Here is a 25,877-nt window from a genome sequence, read left to right on the forward strand (position 1 = left end):
CTGGGCGCCAGGCGCTGGGTTCCCAGGCGCTTAAGCCTTTTGGCGCCGCCAACGGGGGGGGGGGGGGCTGTGTGTGCTCTGTTGGATGTCTGGTGGCGCACACGGCCCCACCCCTCGTTGGCGGCGCCAAAAGGCTTAAGCGCCTGGGAACCCAACGCCTGGCGCCCAGAGGCTTAAGCGTCTGGACCCGCCCGGGAACCCAGAGCCCCCAGCAGCCCCTCCCTTCTTATGTCACTACACAGTTATGGTTTTACCTGGTTAATAACATCCTTCCAATGATTACTCAATCTGTATCCATCTTCTATGCCTTTGTTGAGTTTGATTCTTGGCCACAGCTAACATCAGTGATGAGGTGTTGCATGCAGCAAATGTGGGCTCAATGGCTGTTATCATCACAGCTGAGGACACTGATGTCATGGTGCTTTGTCTTGGCTTCCAGAAGGACATCACCTGTCCCATCTACCAGAAGTGTGGGACACAGAACCGCACGCGGTTTGTCGATATCAGCAAACTGGCAAGGTCACTTGGAGACAGCATCTGTGACAGCCTAATTGGCTTACACGCCTTCACAGGCTGTGACACGGTTAGTGCATTCGCCGCTCGAGGGAAGCCGAATGCCCTGAAGATGGTGAGAAAGGACACTTCCTGCCAAGAGACTTTTAGTCGACTGGGGCAGTCATGGAATGTGAGTGATGAGCTGTTCCAGACAATTGAGCAGTTCACCTGTCACATGTATGTTGCTAATAGCAGCACTGGTGAGGTGAACGAACTGCGCTACCAGCTCTTCTGCACCAAAAGGGGAGAAGTCGAGTCAAGCCAGCTGCCACCATGTAGAGACTGTCTCTTCACGCATGTTCAACGAAACAACTATCAGGCAGCAATCTGGAAGTGCTGTCTGCAGGCTAACCCTGTGGTGCCAAGCCCTACTGAGTATGGATGGACAGACGATCATCACCATTGTGGTGTTCATTCAGACGCTGTCTTTCCGACACCATTGTGTTCATTCAGACGCTGTCTTTCCGACAGCCCTGTTCTTCACCTGAGGGACGGCTGCTTGCGTTGTGGCCAAAACGTCGTGAGAATTGTATTTTATTATGTTTAAATTGTATTATTTCCCTTCTACGTGACTTTACCGAAAGAACAAAGAAGATGAATCCCTGCAGTCACGAAAGCTTTAAATCGAAAAAATGATTTAATATTCTAAATAATATTTACAAACACTAGAGAAACGTTATATATATGTATTTTTAATGCTTTTATTACACCGAAACCTGAGTCTGACATACCACGCTGAAAATTCACGGTAATAGGGTAAAACAAATCTGCAGTCATCCATTCCAACTCAACGAAACGACATGAAAGGGAGAGAAAGAAAGGAATCGTATATATGTATTTAACAAATGATAATGCTTGTACAACCTGCAATAAAATCTGATATAACACTTTTCCAACCTCAACTGAAAAGCTATGTTGTAATTATGGTCATATCGTGAAGTTTATTATCGCATCATGAAAACATTGTGCCAAATTTCGGGGAGGCTCAACCGGGACGCATCTGCTAAATGCATAGAAAGTTGTCTGCCTCGACACTTGCAGGCTGTGCAATTATGTGCCTCTTCTCTAGTCAAGTCCTCTATCGTAGATATCTACGTGACTTTACCGAAATAACCAAAGAATATGAATTAGTGCGGTCACGAAAGCTTTATCCTCATTTCTCTCTATACTCATTTCTCGTTCCGCCGCATCCTCCCATCTCAACCTTGGTCTCCCTCTATCTCCTAATAATCGTCGGCTTCTTTTACTCTCTACACAAATAACAATACGATGATTGTTTTAATGTTTTTTTTGTCTTAAGTCATGTCAAGGGTTTTTTTACACGACCGAATAATGGAAAACAATTATGAATGATAATATTGGTCGTGAAAGCTTATGTATAAAATTAACAATACGACCCTAAACTGTTGATTCTGTGTGAAAACGTCAATGCAGTTATAATTGACATATGTTTGCATATTGGTACAATTATCACCTTAAATTCGTATTCATGTTTTCGTAACCTAATTGTACTTTGAAGGATTTTCAAAAGTAATTTGTCCAAGCCAATTTTCATTACAGGAATTATATCTTATAAAATATTAATATTTTTTAAAATATAATTATTTATTTCTCTTGAGTTGCTTGTATTTCAAATTTTACTTGATTCATTATAGTAATTAACGTTATTTTTAAGATTTTGGTGACCCACGTGACCCTTGCAAATATAATTACCCTGGTCTCTCGAGGTCTCACCTGGTGAAATGAAAATAAACTTTAGAATCGAGCGTGTAAATTCATCATACAAAGTGAAATAAAATAACATTAAGGTCAAATGAAAATGTCTGGTCGAGTACTTTCCAGCAGCATTCACCAGGCTTTGATTTTCAGAGTATCATCATCATCAGGGTGTGAGCAATACCCGCTGGGATGCATAGTGTTTATAGGAAAGAACAGGTAGAGCCAATCAAGGCGGCACAGGGACACTGCTATTTTAGCTGCTCACAGGTGCAAATTATAGAGCAACGGTGTGACACCCATTAAAATCATTCACATTTGTGTCTAATGGGAACACAGCCCAGATGGTCCATAGAGGCTGACGGTACTAATTGATATTTTTTTTGGGATAAAAACAACCCATTGTCCATCATTACTTACATACTGAAAAATATCCACGAACACAATAAAAATTTACATTTATACGGCGCGGATCCCATGTAATAAATACAGAAAATGCATAAACTGAAATGCTCAAATGTTCACGTTGTCGTTATCAAAGCGACTCCACCTTAATATGGTCAGTGTTGTTTCTACCTGGCGAAGGGGCAGCGTTCTTGAGACAGTATTGGAAATTCCACGTTCCCTTGACAGGTGCAAGTCTACACATATATAATTTACTAGTCTTTTGCCCGTCCAAAGACGGGTGTATTGTAGTAAATCTGAAACTTGCAAGCGAAAAGCAGAGCGCGACGTGATAGTCATTGCATCCATTCATGTGCATTTGTAAGGCCGCAGTGACACACTTATTTCATATTCTTTGGGTATTTCGGTAAAGCCACGTAGATAGAAAAAATAATCAAAATAATAAAATCACGACGTTTCGATCGCAACACAAGCAATCGTCTTCAGGTGAAGACGATTATTTTTCCTACCTACGTGGCTTTACCGAAAGACCCAAAGAATATGAATTCCTGCGGTCACGAAAGCTTTAAGTCAAGATTTACACTTATTTCATTAAAAGGTTATAATCGCTTGTTCATCATGATGTCCTTTTTACTTTGATGTCTCAACAGCGTTACGGAGACCACGTGACGTGAGGGTTCTGCCTTTCTGCCTTTGTAGTGAGGGTTGGAGTGACGTCACCCGCTAATTATTATGAATGAGGGGGGCGGTGTCCATTTGGAGTGACGTCACTTGTTCATGATTATTAATGAGGGGGCTGTTCCATGTGGAGTGACGTCACCCGCTCATGATTATTAATGAGGGGGGTGTCCATGTGGAGTGACGTCACCTGCTCATTATTAATGAGGGGGGGTCCATGTGGAGGACGTCACTTGTTCATGATTATTAATGAGGGGCTGTTCCATGTGGAGTGACGTCACCCGCTCATGATTATTAATGAGGGGGGTGTCCATTTGGAGGACGTCACTTGTTCATGATTATTAATGAGGGGGCTGATCCATGCGGAGTGACGTCACCCGCTCATGATTATTATTGAGGGGGGCTGGTCGACGTAGAGTGACGTCACGCGCGGGACACACAGACATTCTTGGCTTATTATGGTAGTAAATGTCGAGTGAGAATACTGTACTGCCGTGATCGGGGAGAAGAAATGTCATCCCTTTTGGTTCGCACACGATGCCTCCTCCAATTTGAGTTTCGCTTCATCACAACGCACATGGTGTGGCGACACCTCGTGGTAAAGCTGCGGCATGGCACTTAAGAGTCACCAACAGCGCAATTCGGTCAACTTGCAATTACGTGGACGGTCCAACTCATGTTTTACCACGAGGGACCCATGGGGTAACGGACAGTCCCCAACCCAGATTGTCCACAATATCTCTCTGGGCTGTCTATGAATAGGAGCCATTGCCCAAAACGTGACCTCCGATTAGCACGGTTGGCTACGTACGGTGCGAAAGAAGTTCATTATAGCTTTTCATTCTAAGGCGGTATTACTGTCACGTGTTGAATGTTGTGTTAATTGTGCTTGTGCACCAATGGCAACGTGGGATCACCAAAAAATGATCGGCAGGGGAAGTGCATTTACAAGTCCAGTGTGCGAACCACGCAGGTTAATTCAGTAGCGTAACGAGTGTGGCGGCAGGGGGTGCATCCGACCCCCGTGGTGGTCAAAACTACAAATTGGGTCCCCCTTGACAACCACCAATAGATTATGTTTTATAACAAGTGTAAAAGAACAACACACTTATTTAAAACGCGGTTAAATAAAAAAAAATGCTTTCAATTACGTTCCACGTTTCATTTGTATTTAATTCAAATAAAATATTGGGACCCCACCTGACCGATTGCCGCACCCCCCCCCCCCCCCCCTGAGTTGATAATTAATGTAGTTAACGCCACTGGGGTTAATGCCAAGGCTACGTCCGCTTGATGCCCTCTGGAGTAGCTGGATTCAAGTTTCAATTTTCATTGATTCGGTACAGCCCTGTGAGCCATGCGGCTCTTGAGTCGGGTGCAACCGCAACAAACAAAATATGAACAGAGAACATCTTACAGCGACGACGCGCCACAGAAACATCCTGGATAAAGCAGCAAATCTTCCAGAAAAAAACCCTACCGTGTTACAACGCTGGATGCAAATTCCATAGGAGCGTTGTGCGCTCCTCGGCGTCCTTTGCGGCTGGGCGAGAACGCGGGACAGCGCTCCCTGCTGGCGAACCTGGGGGTAGTTGCACCTCCAATTCAACAACAACAACAAGCGCCATTCGCCACTAAGTGGCGGTGACGTCACCACGACGCTTGTGCCAGGCTAGGTGCACCTTGAGGCTACCACGTGAAGTGTCGAACGCCCGCTGGCAGGAGGTCACTGGGCAGACCCAGCAGGTGCCACGGGTCGACTGACTGAGACGATTGGGCCGATGCACCATCTGTGCCCCCTACTGTGGCAACCTCGAATTCACTGCAATGGACCCCCCCCCCACAGTTCACTCCCACAGGACACAAGCTGCTGATCGTCATACGATTATTGTGGCACTCATTCAATCTCCTGCATGAACAGACGGTGGGGAGGGGAGTTAAGAAACGCACCTATTCGTGTCTTAGGGCCCGTCCATAAATGACGTCACGCACCTAGAGGGGGGGGGGGGTTAGACATTTGTGACGATTGTGACGAGGGTGGGGGGGGCTTTTAGAAATGTGACGTCACATCAAAATGCGCAACTTTAAATAAATATATACAACACGTTCCACTTAATAAAATATACTTTTTGATTAATGTTTTCTTCTATAACATCAGAGTGCAGCGCCACATTAAATACGCACTACAATGACAATAATTTAAAGCGATTTGAAGCATGTTTTATATTTTTTGGGGGGGGTGAGCAGAGCTTTGTGACATCATATTTGAGGGGGGGTCTGACTTTTTGTGACGCCGTGTGACGAGGGGGTGGGGGGTCAAACATCGTCCAAAATCGCGTGACGTCATTTATGGACGGCCCCACAGGCTATTAGCAGCAGCCCCGAGTGGACACGAGTGATACGTGTTGTTATATAACGTCAACTTCGTTCTGTCTCCATGTATATAACCTTCTGACCCGCACCTACTGGACATCTATAAACACACGTTCAGAGTATTTGGCTGCTATATATTTACACATGCTAAGGGGCCGTCCATAAATGACGTCACGCGATATTGTACTATTTTTTGACCCCCCCCCCCCTCGTCACACGGCGTCACAAAAATTCAGACCCCCCCCCTCAAATATGACGTCACAAAGATCTGCCCCCCCCCCCAAAAAAAAACATGCTTCCAATCGCTTTAAACTATTGTCATTGTAGTGCGTATTTAATGTGGCGCTGCAGTCTGATGTTGTAGGAGAAAATATTTATCAAAAAGTCTATTGAATTAAGTAGAACGTGTTGTTTATATTTAAAGTTGGCCATTTTGATGTGACGTCACATTTCTCAAATCCCCCCCTCGTCACACATCGTCACAAATGTCTGACCCCCCCCCCTGGGTGCGTGACGTCATTTATGGACGGCCCCTAAACCACTTCGTTGAGCTGTCATTTGTGGCCAGGTCGCTTCTGACAAAAGGAGCTGTATGTATCCATGGGCCTTACCTGGTAAAAATAAATATAGTTTATAGTTTAAATTTTAAAAAAAGTTCATAGTTTATCTGTCAAATACAGCTTCATAGCTCATCGGATTTCTCCAGGATAAATAAACATTCTGATCAATACATATTTAATTCCGTACAACGCAACATTCTGTTCACTTGTTGTAAACGTGATAACCTATATTGATCAATCATTACATTTCAGTGTCCATTTCAGTCTATAAATTGTGGATAATCATTAAATTCAGAATTCCATTCAAGAATATTTATTTGATCTCATTTGTCTCTGCCTCGTTAGTCACGTTTCCCCGGGTTTCTCGTGTTCCGACCAAATTTTGATTCGCTCAAATCAGCCCGAATAAAACATTTGCATCGCATTTGCATACCGCGACAAATATCGAACCGTTTAACACTCGCAATCAATTCGAAACACGTTCTCTGAATCCTCATGAAGTAGATTTTTTTTAAAGTAAGTTAATCATAGATTTTCTAAAGGACAACAGCGTTAACGGAACTCGGTACCACTTAATGTGGCAAAACTTCAATCGCAGCGATTTATACCCGAAGCTCGTGAGAAGTGAATTACAGCTACAATATATGATAAACCAAGACCGTAATTATAATATATATTGGGGGGGGGACACATCCCCCCCCCAATATTCAAATATGCTCAAAATGTCCCCCCCAATATATTGCTATAAAATATATTTCTGTTATTTGATTGTGGTTATGGTTGTACTTTATTAATCCATAATCTCTACCATTACACACAATGAAACAAGAAAAGGTAAAAAAGAAAACACAGCAATGTAATACAATACACTATTAGACATTATTGTAAAAAATAAATAAAAAGTCCATCCCATGTGATAGTGAATTCTTTTATATTTTAGGCAGGAAATGAGTTTTCAAATTTAGATTTTTTTTCTGTGGGGGGGGCCCCCAGACCCCCTGGAAGATTTGCCCCCCCCCCCAATGTTGACTCCATGGCCACGGCCTTGTGATAAACCCACTCATTTCAAACGATAATTAGCATCGCACAATCCACTGCTGTTGGCCACACACAGAAATTATAACCACTTAAAGTTTTGCCACTGCAGGTGATTAAAATATACTCGACATATATTTATTTTTTCTGTGGACCCGCAGAGCAATTAAACTCACAGCTACCGTAGTCAAGGGGGTCACCATGCAACGTGCTGGCAGCGAATCGGCCCTTTTGCTTGTTTGTACTTTGCGCTCAAAGCAGTTTTGTTTAAATATTTCCTTCCTTCTCTCTCTCTCTCTCGAGTTACGCAACCTCGCAAGGGTTTAACCAACATCGCAAGCCGCACGCCATCGCTACTGTACGACCGCTTAGCGGACAAAACGCCTTCGCGCGCACCTCGAACGCGCCTGTTCGACGTTTCGCGCGCACTCCTTTTTTTCGGGCGAGACTCTTTGCCGGTCGCGAATCATGGAGAAGCGTGCGGAGAGAAGCGTGGAGAGAGATCGCTCCGTTGTCCGGACTGTGCACCTCACGACGGCCATCTACGCGTGCTGCTTCTGGATACAGCTCGGCGTTTTGCCCGTGAGTGAGCGATTTAAACGAGACCAACACGCTCTTGTTACGCTGGGTCCATCCGTAGTCCGCCGGTCGTTCATTGCAAGTCACCCGGGGTCACTGGCCGAGCCCGGTGTGGGCCCTTCGTGTGTGGGGGGCCCACCTGACTTGCGACCACCGAGACAATGCACGCGATTTGTGAAACCCCAGCGGGTGTTAAACGTCAATTCGCAAAGAAAAGTTAATTGACGAACGCTCATCTTCTAACACCGTCGATTGCCCGGAATGGTGTACGTAAAGTGTATTTGTGTTACCGTATACGGTGTTTGGGCACTTGCATTCTATTCATTGTCTCTGTGGGTATGTCAAGCGTTGGTTTTTAGTGGGTGGCTCTTGACAGCAGCTGTCTGTCTGCACAGGAAATCACCACAGTCTTGAGTTCACGTTGCCGGCTGTGTGGGTGGGGGGTGACATTGCATTTTTTTAAATTCAGTCCTCCGAACACGGCAACTGATTGCCAACCGAGGCCAACGTCAGTGGCGAGTGATATTCGAAGCAGGCTCTAACCGACCCACGCTGACCAGCGTGGTGAAGTATGGTCAAACAACCCGCATCCATCTCTTCAATAACCTGAAGAGATGGATGTAAATCATGGCACACGCATGATAGTTTTTGTGTGTTTAGTTTTGTGGTCCTCCGATTAGCACCGTTGGCTACGTAGGGTGCGAAAGAAGTTCAACAGACAGTGCATACATACACGTTCACAATGTTAAAGTGTCAGGTCGTTGATTAGTAAAGTACTGTTGCAAGGCAGACCTCGAAATGCACGAGACAAAGATCCCCCGTGTAGTCTGAACAGAGTGTTGTGGCAAGTGCTGCTAGCGAGCACCTATGAAGGCCGGCACGGCACACGAGGGGGTGGGTGGCCAGCAACCACGCCCGACCGCCTTTGTCTCCCCAGTGGCGATGTTTACACACCGCACCAGGTACTAATTTGAGGCTGAGTCGACCTAGGGATGGCCCAGGACCGGTTCAGATAATCGTCACCGGTGTTGGCCGTGAGCGGGAATCGACCTCGGGTCACCGGGTTCGTAGCGCAGCGTAGTGCTAACCACTACACTACCGCTCCCCATAAAATAACCATAACCACGAATCCACACACACACAGCATCTTCGTTTACGAAAGTGATTCGAGTTACATTATAAGGAGACTATGATCCGATGAATGGTGTAACGCAGCGCTGCGCCGTGACACGTTTTCATTGCTTAATCGCTATCCATCATTGAGCCTTAAGGGATTTAGCAGCAATCACCTGCTTAGGCTGAGACGTTTGGTGTTTTGATTAATAACTGTGCAGTGCACCATCCCTCTTGAATCTATAGGTGTACTGTTCTGTAATCAATAATGCTTGTACTCGTCTATCAAGCGTGAGAAAGCCAGTGCTTTCTGCAGTATAGAAGTGTTTGGTGGCAGATTAATACTGCTGCTGTATGTGTTTATACATTTCTAATGCATGTAATGCATTAAGAATTGTTGAAAAACAAGAAGATTGTCTTCGAATTATTTGTGTTTGCTATCAATGATGAATAACAGACATGCCGATGAAAAAATAAGAAGAGGTTTTACCCTTTCTGGCAATAAAACAGGAGGGGTTAAAATGTTCAAACACCAAATAGAAACCTTCTACAAGGCATCAAGTCTGAATTAACCACACGTACTTGTGGCAAAATATGCAAACAAAAACATGCTCTGATAATTATAATATTTTGAATTTTTTTTTATGTTTGCAATGTCTTTAAAACTGATTGGCCTACACCAGAGAGAGCCTTCTCTATGGGCTTGTCTCACCATCAATGTTAGAGCAGAGAACGCCAATAGGTGAACAGCACAAAAGTAATGCAACTAACGACCAGTTATACATAACAGACATGCCATGTCACATTCTAGGAAATGGCTCTGTCCGTTAATAAATCAACAATTACCGTTCATTTTCCCGCACCTCCGATTAGCAACGGTTGGCTACGTACGGTGCGAAAGAAGTTCAACATGCTTACATACAACATTGCTAATGCAACAAACAGACCCATCATAGACTGGCACGTGACAGCGTGGACACGTGCCCGGGTGGGGCCTTTGGCGCAGGACTGCTCCGTTGAAGCACCGTGCTGTGGCCTTTACGGCCGCCTGGCTTCATGTGGAGTGGCCCCCCTGCTAGACCAGAGGTCGCAACCAGGTACCCAATACCCGTACCCTACCCGATACCCGGCTACCCGTACCCGGCCGTACGGGTACCCGTTTGCGACCCTGGTGCGGCCGGGTATGGGTAGACCGTGAGTCACTGGTGAGTCACCGTTTGTCACTCATTTCCCAACGTCTTGTCTCTTCTCACAATTCAAGTTCCTAGAATCAACCCACCCGCGCCTGTAACATGGCTTCGTCCCAGAGGTCGCAATCAGGTACCCGTACGGGTACGGCCGGGTACGGGTACCCGTTTGCGACCCTGGTGCGGTCGGGTACGGGTAAGGAATCAAACCCCGTTTGCGACCTCTGTGCTAGACCCACACGACGGATATTGCAGAGGCCCGGTGCCCTGCTCTGCCCACTCGACTTTGTTGAGCCGATTCTCTCTCCCTTACAAAAAAAAAACCCCTTTGGCTGAAGGTCACCCGCTAGGCTGCCTGGTTGAAACAACCTATGGGGGTGAATGTATGTTGAACTTCTTTCGCATCGTACGTAGCCAACCGTGCTTAATCGGAGGTATGGTGGGTGGGGGGACACACACCAAACTCAAACAAGCAGTTCCGAAGAAATTAGTTTTTACAATTTTAATGTCGAGGAGAGGTCTGATGCCGGGGCAATCGAGCTGGGCATCCAGCCAGTTGTGTGCGTGGTGTGCTGGGGGTGCTTAGTGGAAGGAGTGTAAATTGCCCTGGGTGGCTGTGTGACCGTGGCATCCCAAATCCAAATTCCCCATCGCCCCTCAACAGCTACCATCAAAATCTGCACCATCGCAGTTTATTTTCACCTGAAATGTCGTCCAGTGTCTCAGCCCCATAATCCCTCTGGGGATCGATAAAATCAGCACCACTTTATGGAGTGGTTGTCCTGTGGAGAGAGAGAGATAGAGAGACTCGACTTCCACCGTAGCAATGAGGAATTTCCACCACTGCCTTCAAGGCTGTATACAGGAGATGAATACTGCCTCAATGCTCAGTTGAGCAGGACATCACTTTGTTTATGCCTCGTCTATACGTTCCCTAACACATCCGACACCCGAAACAACATCTGCACAAACCACACCAGATGCGGATAGCTGATGCGCGAATGGAAAATGTTAAACTGACCAGTGTCAGACAGTGGTCATCCAGAACAGACCGTACAGCGTGTGCGACGTCCGATCCACAAATACGAAGGAGACGTCGCAGCGATACACTCCGCTGCTCCTCACGCGGCTATGTGGCTTGGCCACCTGAACGTGAAGTCGTTTGCTCTGCATCTACATCAGCAGTCACACGACAAGAAGAAACCGACATTTACCAGCCCTGTCTACGTTCACCATCACGGCCCAAACTCACAAATCACAGTCTGCATTCACCCCCACCACAGACTCATTTCACCTCCAGCTCTCACCTTTGACCCAGGCCCCGTAGCGTCTTAGAGGGGGGGGGGGAGGGGGGGTGAGGTGCTGGAGGAGGATGAGCCCCTACTTGCTGAAGGCTTATCCTCACTTCTAGATTCCTACAGCTTTAAATTTGCTAGACCGTGACTGCATCTCAAGTCGTTATATGCTCTCCGTTCACGCTCCAGTGTTGCCACCACACTTTGCTCTGAGCCTGTCTCGCCGCTGATGCCGCCGCTATCACCGCTGCTGCCACCACCGCCACCACCGCTGCTGCTGCCGCTGCCGCTGCTGCTGCTTCTCAGTATCTGTCCAGGAAACTGGACGTGGACGCGGTGCAGTTCGGGACGCTGCAGACCTTCTTCGCGGTGGTGCAGCTGCTGGGAGGCTCCTTCTTTGGGAGGTGAAGCGAGCGATGGGGCAGAGGGGAAAGCCGGTCCCACGGGAGAGCTCCTCCTCTTTATCTGCTGGTGACCTGAATCGGAGTCAGAATAGTTATTTACGCTGCAGAAGGAATCAGATGAGCTGCGGCGCTCTTTTTCACAGGTGTCCAGTCGGGGCGGGCGACAAACGTTACGACAACGAATAATACAAAAACACACCAAGGTTGCAAAGTATATGAAAGGTAAACTCATAACTAAAAAATATACAGATACAACTGAATTATTTGTGATGTGAGGGTGGTGCAGGGTGGGGGACCAACCCCGCGGATCCTAGTATCCACGGGGTTATCCACAAATTCACTCTTATCTGTAGGAATAGGACCGTGGATAATTGGAGCTTTTGTGGACCCAACAACCCCCGTGGATAATAGGGGGTTGCACACATAGAGGAGTTCTCCTGTAATTGGCTACCAGGTTGCCGAGACAACGCAATGGGGCATCATTTAAATTGGTTATCCAGTTCGTCAATTAAAATACAAGGTAAGCACGAGGAGTTGTACTTTTCGAGTGCTTAAATAATTCAGAAACTCAAAGGGCCTTTCGTCACATCTCATCCCAACCATTTCGTTGCCCTGCTCTATTGTAGCCGAGGGAGGCCCCGCGGCAGCTGCCTCTGTGTGGCCCAGGGTGGGTGCAGCCCTGGCTTTCATTCATCCCAACGTGTAACGCACTGCACAGTATTCGCCCACTGCTCTAAGAGACAGAACGACTCGGAGGGGCAAGGGACCCTAAGACAAGCGGGGAGGCAGCCAGGCGGTGAGCTGGTGGAAAACTTTGCCCAAACTTTGCCCAAACTCTAAGGCCCTCTAAATATTAAGATATGTTCAGTAAAATCACGAGTGTTTATACATGTCGGAGGAAACCAGAGTGCCCGGAGAAAACCCAAAAGTGGCAGGGAAGCAGCGCCAGAGGTCGCAACCGGGTACCCGATACCTGTACCCTACCCAATACCCGGCTACCCGTACCGGGTACGGGTAGACCGTGCGTCACTGGTGAGTAACCATTTGTCACTCATTTCCCAACGTCTTGTCTCTTCTCACAATTCAAGTTCCTAGAATCAACCCACTCGCGCCTGCAACATGGCTTCATCCCAGAGGTCGCAATCAGGTACCCGTACCCGTTTGCGACCCTGGTGCGGCCGGGTACGGGACCTCTGAGCAGCACTCTATCCCATACAAATGGAGCAGATGGAGATTAGTCCACATTTTTCCGTACTGCCATCTCCTGGCGACTCAGGGTATGGCACCTCAACGCCATCGGGCAGGAAGTTTCACAACGTGTGTGTGTGTGCGTGATCCACCAACCGTCGCCTCCACATTGCTGGATAACAGGCGTTGCTGGATTACAAATTAAAGGGTCATTAGTTTGTCAGAGGTGCACAATGCCTATAGACCAAATCACCGGGAATGCGCAATCACACATCTCACAAGCTACGCAAAGTTAAGCCTGGATAGTTTTTGGGTGATTAACCACCAGGCACGGATAGCTATCTGGTCCATTGGTCTGCGGGGCAGCGTGTTTGGCAAGAGAGGGCAGTACAACAACGCCCATAGCTTTGCACACGGGGCTTCCGTCGTTCCACATTGAGGTTTCCCCCCTTCAACAACCCGCACTGACCAGTAACGGTGAAGTATGGTCAAACGAGCCCGACGAGCCATACGGCATTGGGAGACCCTCATCCAGTAGTATATTAACAAAATACCTGAACACGAATGTGTACGGATATGAATGCACGTACACGTATCTGTACACGTACCTGGCACGTGCGTTTACCAGATGAGAACAATACTGCATTGTGGGAAAAACGCGACGGCTGCATATCGTGCAGAGGGGGGGGGGAGGTAAATATTTAATGAGTGCACTGAAATCGGTGGGTGATTAGGGAAAGACTTTGAGATTAATCGTAGTTTTCTCGATATTTTTTCCCTCTATTTATTGTAGTGGGGGGTAATCTATGAATGGATCGCCTCGTAGTATGTTTTTATCCCTAAACGAAATATTGATGGGACTTCATTGGCGGTGGTTTACATGGACAAGGACGAAATGCACCACAATCACTGCAAACAGCAACAACTAAAAATTGCCGTTCGCCACTAAGTGGCAGTGACGCCACCACTGCTACGTGCACCACCACCATTATCGCCATTAACACTGCTCTTTTCGGAGAAATATAAATGCTAAGCTGACTTACAGGCAAAGAACATTTCCCAAAATCATCATCAGCCTGGTCTTGTACAGGGTGTCCATGGAAGTAATATCATGGCTGCATATCTACCTTTGCTCGTACGTTTGTTGAACTTCTTCGAACTGTGCTAATCGGAGGTGTACGGGGGAAGGACAACAAACTAAACACAAAAATCAGTTCTAAAGGAATGAGTTTTCAAACACGTTGATAAATATGGAAATGCGTAATGTGAACGGTTTTTTTTTTGGTACGTGCTTTCGAAGGGCCTTGCGTTGTCATTTTGTAACGCGCCACAGGTTCGGGGACGTGTTTGGTGGGCGGGCGGCACTTTCCGTGGCTTATCTCTCGGCGGCGTTCGCTCACTTGCTCCTCGGCCTGTCCAGCAACATCCCCCTGCTCTTCATCTCTCGCCTGCCCTCCATGTTCATGCACGGATTTCAAGGTGACGACCGCACGGCACGGCAGAGAAAAAGAAAATCAAAACTAAAAACTAAACTACTTTTTATTCTACCAGGAAAGGCCCACTGAGCTGTGTACAGCTCTTTTTCAGGAGCGACCTGGCCACTAATGATAGCTCAACCAAGTGGCTCACCGTGTGGAATTTTATAGCAGCCAAATACTCCACACGCGTGTTTATAAATGTGGAGGGAAAAACCGGAGGACCCGGAGAAAAATACGCACGACAACGGGGAGAGAGACATGCAAACTCCAAATATACAGCAGGCGTCAGGGTCGCGATCGAACCCACGACCTCCTGTATATCAGGCGAGGGAGTTACCACCTCGCCACCGTGGCACCCTTTTGGTACTGTGACATGTCCCAAGTGGTAGCATTTCCACGAATGTTGCAGAGGTCCGTGGCTCAAACCCAAGGGAGATAACATCTCGAGGGAGATAACACCTCGCCAGGGACTAGGTGGTGGCACGAACCGGGCAAGCCAGAGTAGCTGTGCTTGCCTGGGGGCCGTTATACCTCGGGTTGCCATCCGTCGTGGTTCTCCCAGCAGTGTCTTTCTTTAGTTCAAGGTAGCTTGTCCTATTTAAAATCTGTAAGTCTTCCCAAGGCATTAGGAGTTCCGATTATTTTGTTAGTGGTGAAATAATAGACCACAGAAGACAATGCATGTAATTATCATTCTCCCCCATTCTGGTATTGTGAGATATATTTCTTCCCGTGATTTTAGATTGAAGAGGCATTTGTTTGGAACTGCTTTTTGTGTTTAGTTTGTTATTTGTATGCACGTGGGAATTTCTTTGCATGCAAGGGGCTCGCACTCAAAAGCTCCAAAAATAACAATAAAAAAATATTTGCTGCACTGTCATCTCATAACCACCTCGCAGACCACAGCGAGTTTGGGAGTTTTACAATCTGTGTGATTCACCAAACCTTTCCACAAAAGTTCCGGGAGCAGTGGCACGCACCACCAAAAACAGCAACGGATGATGAATGCATCCAATGAGCTGGCAGAGCCATTTGATTAATTGCAGTGCTTTAATTCTTGCTTATTTTTTTCCCCTTTGTATTTGCGTTTTATGTGTTAATATTTAAATGTTTTGTTGCAACGTATGGCAAGGCAGGTGGCTTAAACGCCGGGTGTACTGTCTTTTGTCATGAATTTGAATACGAATGGAGGCCTCTTAACAAATTTGCTTCAGTGGTACACGGAGCAGATGTTATCCATCCGTTTCATTTCAATATAAACCATTCTCCCCCTGTCATCTGTAACCTCTGTTTCAACCACTTATTGTTTGACAAATGCTGAGACGCGGTCATGCTCTGAGAGTGTTCTGACGCATGGGGGTAGTTTTTTTTTGTTCTTCTTCCGACTCGACTTCAACATTTAACAATTCCAAGGTCACGCGAGTAAGGAGTATCGTGACCGAGACACGCGCACATGATGTGTTGACGTTCGCGGAGAAATCCTAGGACATTTTTCAGTTTCTCAAAGCCAAAACTCTTTTTTTTGTTTTAAAGGACAGGCTTGGTAAAGCAAACATACTTTTAATGCACTTTATTAACCACAACAAATATGTATTTTTTTTTATACATTCTCATACATCAACTTTATGTGTAGACATTCAATGTCATTTGTTGTATAGTGGGCGGAGCAGTGGCGCAGTGGTTAGCACACTGTGCCATGGACCTAGCAAACTGAGTTGGATTGATGGCCACGACTAACTTGACTGCTGAGTGATGTCTGAACTGGTCCTGGGCCTCCCCTAGTCTCTTCAGCAGTGGATCGACAAAGGGCTCAAGTAGACTTTCATAAAGTGGAGTAATTGTTAGCAAGGTAGCTGACTCGGAGCATAATATCTACTCTAAATATGAATAGTGTACAATCTTTGGCCATGCTGTATCATTCGTGGGGTTTGTTTAACCATACTTTCACCATGCCGGTCAGCACTTGCTGGTCAAGTGAAGGCTCAGGGACCGGTTCAGATGTCACTCACCACTGGTGTGACCTTGTGACCAGGATTCAAACTCGGGTAGCCCAGGCCTAAAGGGAAAAATTCAAACTCCTGCACACCCACTCCTCATTGTAAATGTAAACACCTCTGTTGATTTCCACGTAGGTTTCGTTAACAATATAACCAAATCCAAAACTCCATACAAGCTGGCATTGGAATGTTCCCTTAACTTTATTACAGCTGCCTTACATTACTTTGCGTTTACAGGTTTCATAAGAGAAAACGACTCTTGCTGGAATCTCACCGTGTTAAGCAGAGGACATTGAAACGAACTACATTGCACTAATCGCACTGCTCAAGGATGCTTCCAGCCTTCGCTGAGGTCATGAGCCGCAGTAAATGTTGCATGTCGATCCGTGGGACACGCGGGAATGAATGCTCTGCTTCACAGACAAGGCTCTGTCGATGGGCCGGTGATATTGCAAAGCTGAAGCACATTCACCGCGTGTTGAGGAGGTTTGTGGTTCAAACCCCACGGCTGCCCTGGGTAGAACCGCGAGTTTCTATCAGCCAAAATATTTGCATCGTCTGCTTCAAAGCGGACATCAAAGATCCCCGTGACTTTGTTCTAACAGGGTAGGCCATTCTCCCCAGGCATCAGTTTAAAATTTGCCAATTGGTGGAAAATTACCCGCAAATTACTCAATTGGGAGAATACACAGCAATCATCCCCCCCCCCACTGTGAAACTACCGCAGACTGCGGCTGTGCAACACAGTGCGGCGCCTACCCTTCGCGATCGCCTCGCGCTTGGAGAAGGCGCGCCAAATGCCACCTCTGCAAATGTTTCGACTCGATCGCAGGGGCGCAGATGGTGGTCACTGACCTCTCGGACAAGTCCCAGCGCGCCGACGCCTTGGGAAAGATCGGAGTGCTGTACGGCGTGGGCATGATCTCCGGATCCATGCTGGGGGGTCTGCTCACCAGTCACTACAGGTGCGAAAGCGAGCACGTGTCAAGCGTGTCAGCAACGCGTGCGTTCGCGTCGAGGGGCGCGCGGAGCCCTATGCGGCGGGTTGCCGCGCGTGTCCGGACACAGTCAACATGTTTGGATGTGGTCGGAAACATCCACGTGAATTCATTGCCTCGGGCATTTTAACCATTCGTTCGTTCATTCATTCATGTTTCTATACACAGTCGTTCATTCATTCATTTCATGCATTAATCAAAAAAGTATTAGTCAATCCGTTCGTGCATTCAGCAATTGACGAAGACATGAATAAATTAGTTCACTCATGCATTAGTTCATTGATCCCTGCATAGATTTGTGCATTCTACCATGCACTCGTGGTCGCATTAATTAATTTGCCAATTTTACGAGCCATTCATGCATTAGTTAATGCAATGCCTGTGGAATGCGTGCAGCCTGCATATGCAAAGTATATGAACATCCACCGCACTCCCATAACAGTAAAGGGAAGAAATCCATAATGCTGTGTGTGTACCGGTAATGAGGAGCGGTCGTGTAGAGGTTAGCGCGCTGCGCTGCGAACCCAGCGACCAGAGTTCAATTCCCGCTCACGGTCAACAGCAGTGACTGGTACTGGGCCTCCCCTAGATGAACTCGGCCTCAAATGAGTACCTGGTTCGTTGTGTAAACATCGCCACGAGGGAGACAAAGGTGGGTGGGCGTGGTGCTGGCCACCCACCCCACCTCGTGTGCCGTGCCGGGACTTCATCGGCGCTACTCGCTCACAGCACTTGCCCCAATAGTCTGTTAAGGCTACACGGTGGGGTAGGGGGGGGGGTCTTTGTCTTTTACCTTGCATCAGTAATCTAACCAATAGCCACCGGCGAACTCTGATCGAGTCCTGACAATGCCACCCACTTCCGAAGCAAGTTTTTTTTTGCGCCTGTTTGTATTTGGCGACATCGCGATGTGACAATTGTCTTCGTGGACATCGCAAGTGTTTTATACATATCGGAGTAACTGTCCCGGGGCTGTGTCTCGTCTTTGCGCTTACGCGAGCCGAACGCTGCCCCGTTCGAGTCACGGTGATGTCGACTGCAAGGCCCCTTGGCCCGAATTGGAATACGATTGATGGCTGCAGAGTATGGAGCCTCTCCCCCACGTGGAATTAGCAAACTGCATTGCCTCAGATTCGTAGACCGAATATATCCCTGCCCAGTAAGCATGCCAACGACATGCCTAAAAAAGGTGCTCAAAAAAGGTATCCCATGATACAGCTGCCCACCCCGAGCTATAAATCAGAGGTCGCAACCGGGTACCCGATACCCGTACCCGATACCCGTGTGTCCGGCCGGGTACGGGTACCCATTTGCGACCCTGGTGCGGCCGGGTACGGGTAAGGAATCAAAACCCGTTTGCGACCTCTGCTATAAATGCTCCGATGCGTGTGGCATTGTCTTTGAGCTGTTCACCTTTTGGCGTTCGCTGGTCTGACACTGGCGGTGAGTCTAGGCCATAAAGAAGCCTGCTACCTCTGGTGCAGAGCAATCGGTTTCAAAGACGAGGTATCAGTTTGTGTGCACGCGTGTGATTAATGCAGACTTGATTCCTCGCAAAAAGGTATCTACTTGGTGGTTGGACATCTTCACACTTATTTTATTGCCAGAAAGGGTAAAAACCTATCCTTATTGTTCATAACATGCCAACTAACGTTGGCCAACGTTGTTGGAACTGGTGGCCCAACGTGGGATCAGCGTTCGACGCTTGCTGGGTTCGTGGTGTTCCTAGTGTGGTCCAACTGCTGTGTCGAGGAGAACCGAGGTTTCATACGTCATTACTGAAACCAACACGGAGGTACTCTTTGTTTTTTTCGGTAAAGTCACGTAGGTTAAAAAAGAAAACAAATAAATTTAATCACGACGTTTCGGAGGCAACACAAGCCTCCGTCTTCAGGTGGAACCGTCACAGCAAAATTACTGTAGCTTGATACAGGAGGTGTTGAATCTAAAAGTTGAATACAAATCTACAACAAGGTACAGACGAAGAATCTCCCTCTCCATAGCCTTAACGGACTGTCGGGGCAAGTGCTGCTAGCGAGCAAGGCACTCAGTCTATTCACCAGCCCCCTGCGGCAAACTTTTAATGTGTGCGGTAAATTTGCCCCGATATGACGATACAACGGTATATGTTACGATTTAAGATCCACGGTCATCGTTATCGTCCGTTTTGCGAACATATCGTTCTATCGTGAATATAATATTGATCATTATTTCATTAGTTCTCGCTTAAATGTAGTTTTTGCATCGTAAAATACTTGTGAATAAATCAAAGCACAATCATCAAAGTGGTGATGACATTTAAATAGCTATTATCCCATTATACAGCTGCCTTTGCAACATGTTTTCTGGAGCAATTGACGGAACGGTCGGTTATAAGACGACATACTGTTCATAATTGCTGCATATTATTTCCACTATAACTCACAGCACGATTGCTTTTCAGCATTGTTCATTACAAAGTAAGGTTTGTCACGTAAGCAGAACGTGCCAATTCGTCACTAGTACAGCACACCGGTGTGTTGGAGAGCAAATCCGCAACATTTACAATCCACAACATTTACAATCCACAACATTTACAATCCGCAACATTTACAATCTAGTTGTAATTACTGGCGAAACGTTGTGGATTTGCTCTCCAACACACCGGTGTTGCTGTACTAGTAACGAATTCTAGATTTGAAGCTTTCGTGACTGCAAGGATTCATATTCTTAGGTTTTTTCGGTAAAGTCACGTAGGTAAAAACATCAAAATTTACCTACGTGACTTTACCGAAAAAACCTAAGAATAGTAACGAATTGGCACGTTCTGTTTACGTGACAAACCTTACACATTTTCTGTGTCGGGTGGTGGCGGGTTTAACGACACATTTATGTATTTACGCGATCTAACCCAACATAACCTTTCATGGATGATATTGGTCGCGAAAGCCACGTGTTGAACTGGAAGGCTTGTGTTGCGCAGACTGCAAGTTGAAGTATTCTTTATCGATCTCTGTTTGTAACTGGAAATGCACAGAAGCATAACAATTCTACGATAACATTGCGAAATGCAATTGCAAAGTTGTGCCAAGTTTCTATCGCAATAATCGTCATATCGTGAAATTTAATCTCGCAACATGCAGTATTCTGAAACGTTATAACACGGCAACCCCCGAGTAGTACCACCAGATGGCAGCACTGCCATATAATTTATTGTTTGTTTATCTCTGCTTTCACTTTCATCATTAATAGATTTTCTGAATTCAAAATTTGTATCTTGAAAATAGACGTTGAGCCTTTGCCCCCTCCCCCCCCCCCCAATGGGTTTCATGGAACAGTCCCAAAAAATGTATAACAGCACGTTACGATCATTCCAGAAAGTTGTACATTCTGTTGGACGTTTAAGAGTACAAAATGTACGGGAGGACAGAGCCAGGAGTAGAGATCAAGTTCAAGTTCATTTATTTGGTATAACCCTATGAGCCATTCGGCTCTTGAATCGGGTGCAACCGCAACAAACAAAAAACAAAAACATGAACAAGAATACATCTTATAGTGACTATGTGACTGAGCGCAAACTGAAAATCCAAGAAAAGACAGCAAAATATTGCAGAAAAATCACCGTACACCAACACTGTGTGCAAAAATCCCAGTGGGATGCAAGTCAAACAACAACAACAACAACCACAAGACAACTTAGATTAAGGCCATCAGTCTAACTCTGTACTATAACAAACAAACATAGCCAAACCAAAAAACTTTTCGAAAATCACCAAAATAAAGCCATAAAAGCAATGTAACAGTGATCATAGGAACTGTGACCGAATTTTCACAATAAACGACGTAAACAACATGTACTACCAAACTATGCAGCCATAGCTGGCTGCATGAGTCACTCCACAACAGTAGGAGCATCAGTCGGAGTATCAACATTTTTCAATGCACCTTTAAGATCAGCACACAGATGCCAGGGTGAAAGCTCTGGCTGCATGAGTCACTCCACAACAGCAGGAGCATCAGTCGGAGTATCAACATTTTTCAATGCACCTTTAAGATCAGCACACAGATGCCAGGGTGAAAGCTCTGGCTGCATGAGTCACTCCACAACAGTAGGAGCATCAGTCGGAGTATCAACATTTTTCAATGCACCTTTAAGATCAGCACACAGATGCCAGGGTGAAAGCTCTGGCTGCATGAGTCACTCCACAACAGTAGGAGCATCAGTCGGAGTATCAACATTTTTCAATGCGCCTTTAAGATCAGCACACAGATGCCAGGGTGAAAGCTCTGGCTGCATGAGTCTCTCCACAACAGCAGGAGCATCATTCGGAGTATCAACATTTTTCAATGCACCTTTAAGATCAGCACACAGATGCCAGGGTGAAAGCTCTGGCTGTATGAGTCACTCCACAACAGTAGGAGCATCAGTCGGAGTATCAACATTTTTCAATGCGCCTTTAAGATCAGCACACAGATGCCAGGGTGAAAGCTCTGGCTGCATGAGTCACTCCACAACAGCAGGAGCATCAGTCGGAGTATCAACATTTTTCAATGCACCTTTAAGATCAGCACACAGATGCCAGGGTGAAAGCTCTGGAGCAGTGGTTCTTAACCTGGGATGCACGCAACTCCCTGGCGGTCGCGAGATGCCCTTTCTGAGAATCGGGCAGTTAAGGTTAAGAACCAATCACTGCTCTCGAGTCTAGAAGGAAAGTGATTGACTGATGCAGTAAACACTGCGCTCCAGATAGAGCACCATGGGGGGAAATTAATTCGGCCCCGTCGTCGCTAATGAGTTGACGGAGGGTACAAATTATGTTACAGAAGTGGCCGTTAAATAAGATTTACATTGTTGAAAAAAATAGTATAGGTTTACTCGAAATGCACAAACACATTTCGATTAGAATTCGGCTGAGTTATTCCTCTAATCCGTAATGGGAACACAGTAACACCGGTAGGACCAACGATTGCCGTGGATGAATTCACGAATGAATGAAAGAATGAACTAATGAATGAAGAGGAAGAGGGTAGTGTGAATGGCTGGCTGAATAGCCGGCGTGAAGTGGGAGACGTGTAGCCTCGAACGTGACCCAGGCTGGCTCCCGTCGACAAAGCTGCTGACCGTCTGCTCTCGTTCCCACGTCTCGAGCTCATGGCTCGCGGTGCTCTCAGAGTCTATCTTTTATCCCGGAGAAATCCGATGAGCTTCGAAGCTCTTCTTCACTGATGTCCAGTAGCTCAGCGCTGGGCCGTCACAGCACCGCGCGAAGCAGCACCCCTGAACTGTTGCACGTCGCCAGTCAAGTGGCCACGGACGAACTCATGGTCGGCCAAGTTGGGTTTCAATCGAACGAGAGTTTTGAGACCCCCCCCCCCCGTGCATATACAAATATGGATGATTATTATGTGTGCTATAATAAAAATAAACATAATTAAATAAAATACCGAAAGAACCAAGAAGATGAATCCCTGCAGTCACGAAAGCTTTAAATCGAAATGTGTGCTATAGTTTGGTCACTGGGATTCTGGGCAAGAGTGGGTTCATTGCCGGTATGCCTTCTCTAGTTTTGGGAAGGAATTATTGCGGATCCGCTTGATGGATACGTTAGCGCAGCTTTAATTGGAGGAGAGTGTGTTTCCATCCATATATTTTCAGATGACATTGAATTGACACTGGGAACAGAGGAAGACCTTTGCGAAATTACAAGACAACTCTGCACGACATCCGAATCAGCATCGTTATTTCTTCCTGGAGGAATCCGATGCACAGATTTCCAGTATCAAGATGATATGGAACGGAAATTAGTCGTGAGAATTACCGGTGTTAATCGCATCGATATTTCCATCATTGGCCAAAAGTCAGGTCAATTGCTTCGAAATACTTGCGAGCGGCCTTTGAAAATGCAATGGAAAAGAAATGTTATTAACGCATGAATAAGGATGGAATTCTTTGAGACATCCATTGAAATATGTGATTGTGTGTGGATGTGAAGCACAAACTCTTGTCAGCTGAAGATGAAAGGGGGAATCCTGGCTTTTGAAATGAAATGCTTTTGAAAGTTACCATGAAGCCCTGGCACGGCGCACATAACTGACGGACGTAGAACAATTACCACCCAATTAGGAGAGAAGGAATGGCTTCCAGCCACAATTTAATGAGGAAATCTGCAGTTTAGCCCCCCCGATGTGTTTTCGAGTCGTACTGCGTGCTACTCGGCGCGATGTCCAACGTTTCGCTCCACGTGCCGGGAGCTTCATTCGGGGGGAGGAGAGGGGGGGAGGGTTCGACACAATCCTAGAACACATTTGAGAGCTTTGGGGCTCATCAGCGAAAACCTTCACGGGAGATAAAACAGCAGATCACTGAGCGCCATCGATAGATCAAGCAAACCACCCCGCAACCACCCGACAACGCGTCATCGAGGGCAACCCAAGAAGAGGAAGCTCAAGGACGACTTGTATTCAGAACTCCGCGGATGATCGCACCGGCCTTAAAGCGCAAGCGGCTGATCTGTGAGGGTGAAGGCCGGGCAAGGGTGCAGAGGGAGACCACGAGCAGAGCCGCGAGCACGATGCCCCATCGTCACGGGCGACGGATCGGCGGATGGTCTAGCGTGAGAGGTCATGTTTGTGCATGTGTCATTATGGAGCGGTGGTTAGAGCGCACGGCTCGCCATCAGAACGTCGAGAGTTTAATTCCCTGGGAGGATTTTTCGATTTAAAGCTTCTTTCGTGACTGCAGTGATTCATCTTCTTGGTTCTTTCGGTAAAGTCACGTAGAAGGGAAATAATAAAAGAATAAAAATAAAACATAATGAAATAATTCTCACGACGTTTCGGCCACAACGCAAGCAGCCGTCCTCAGGTGAAGAACATGTCTGTCGGAAAGACAGCGTCTGAATGACGCTGCTTGCGTTGTGGCCGAAACGTCGTGAGAATTATTTTATTACGTTTTATTTTTATTATTTTATTATTTCCCTTCCACGTGACTTTACCGAAAGAACCAAGAACATGAATTCCCTGGGAGGGGGTCAAGGAGGTGGATGGGGTGGGGGGGGGTTCGACTCCGGAATAATATTCATCGTAGAGGTGCAGCCCTGCAACCGCCTGCTCACACCACTGCTGTTAGAAGGACCTCCGCTCGTGGGAGCTCCAGAGAGGCCCTCCCTACTCTCTCACGCCAGCGAGACAGATTTGGAAGGGTTGGGAAGTGGGAAGCACCCACGTTTAACCTCACCGCACACGACCTGCTGATGGGCGAGTTGCGGTGTAGACATATTACGCTGCCGGCCGGGCAGAGGCGGGGAGTGGGAGTGTGGATTTTTTAAAAAGAAATGCAGACCTCTGGATCGCAAATCCACCGCGCTAACCGTGACGCAACGGCGGCATCATTATTCCGATGTTTTTCTCGCGTGGGTGAAATGATTCCTGCTTTGTGTGGGAAAGTCGTACGGCGGCGGTGAGCTTTCCAAGTGACTCATCCCCCCCGCACATGGGGATCAGGAAATGCCCCACCGCTGCCTTCGGGATGTAAACAGGAGATGAGTGCTGCCTACGGTTGTTGGGATTTTGAAACCGCATTGACGATATTTTGCTTCATCACTCTTTAGGTAGCCGTGTGTATTTGTGTGTGGACTACCAGAGGTGTGGACTCGAGTCATGTGACTTGGACTCGAGTCAGACTCGAGTCATGAATTTGATGACTTGCGACTCGACTTGGACTTGCATAACAATGACTTTGTCCCACCTCTGTGGACTACTATAACAACTAAAACGCATTCCTGCGGAGGGAGCTGGTAGGAACGTTGGGTTGCTCGTTCAATGGCCAAGGTCAACGGCGGCGTGTTGTATTCCGCAAATATGCCCGACTGTGAGGGCGGGCACAAGCCGGCGTGAGTAGGTTAAACGTTGAGTTTTATAAGGGCACCACGGGGTGACCAGCCCCTCCCCCACCCAGCCCCACCCTTCCCACCCAGCCCCTCCCCACCCAGCCCCTCCCTGCACGACGGACACAATAATCCCCTGTGGGCTGGTGTAACCAGGAGGTTCCTACCAGTAAAAGTACGCGCTGCGCTGCGGATCCCCGGCGAGCCGAATTCGATTTCTCGCTCACGACCAACATCAGTGACGGTTAACTGAACTGGTCGTGAGCATCGCCTAGGTCGACTCAGCCTCAAATGAGTACCTGGTGTGGTGTGAAAACATTTCCACTGGGGAGACGAAGGGACACCCAACCCCTGTGTCGGCTTTGATAGGTGTTCGCTAACAGTACTTGCCCCAACAATCTGTTGGGGCCTTGTGTTTTATACAGGATACCTCCTATAATCACCCAGGAAT

At 47.0% G+C, this 25,877-nt stretch overlaps 1 protein-coding gene across 2 annotated transcripts in view; it reads left to right on the top strand.

Annotated features, from left to right (window-relative positions):
• The first annotated feature begins 7,640 nt into the window (after positions 1–7,640).
• Positions 7,641–25,877, top strand: part of SLC67A1 (solute carrier family 67 member 1) — a 141,922-nt gene continuing 123,685 nt past the window's right edge. For both annotated transcript variants that reach the window (XM_078863623.1, XM_078863624.1), the window contains exons 1-4: positions 7,641–7,904; positions 11,803–11,900; positions 14,422–14,567; positions 17,396–17,528. In XM_078863623.1, the coding sequence (XP_078719749.1) occupies positions 7,791–7,904; positions 11,803–11,900; positions 14,422–14,567; positions 17,396–17,528 (491 nt within the window). In that variant the 5' untranslated portion in view covers positions 7,641–7,790. The remainder of the gene's footprint in view (positions 7,905–11,802; positions 11,901–14,421; positions 14,568–17,395; positions 17,529–25,877) is intronic.

This window comes from Lampetra fluviatilis, chromosome 16, assembly GCF_964198595.1.
Source record: "Lampetra fluviatilis chromosome 16, kcLamFluv1.1, whole genome shotgun sequence".
Lineage (NCBI taxonomy): Eukaryota > Metazoa > Chordata > Hyperoartia > Petromyzontiformes > Petromyzontidae > Lampetra > Lampetra fluviatilis.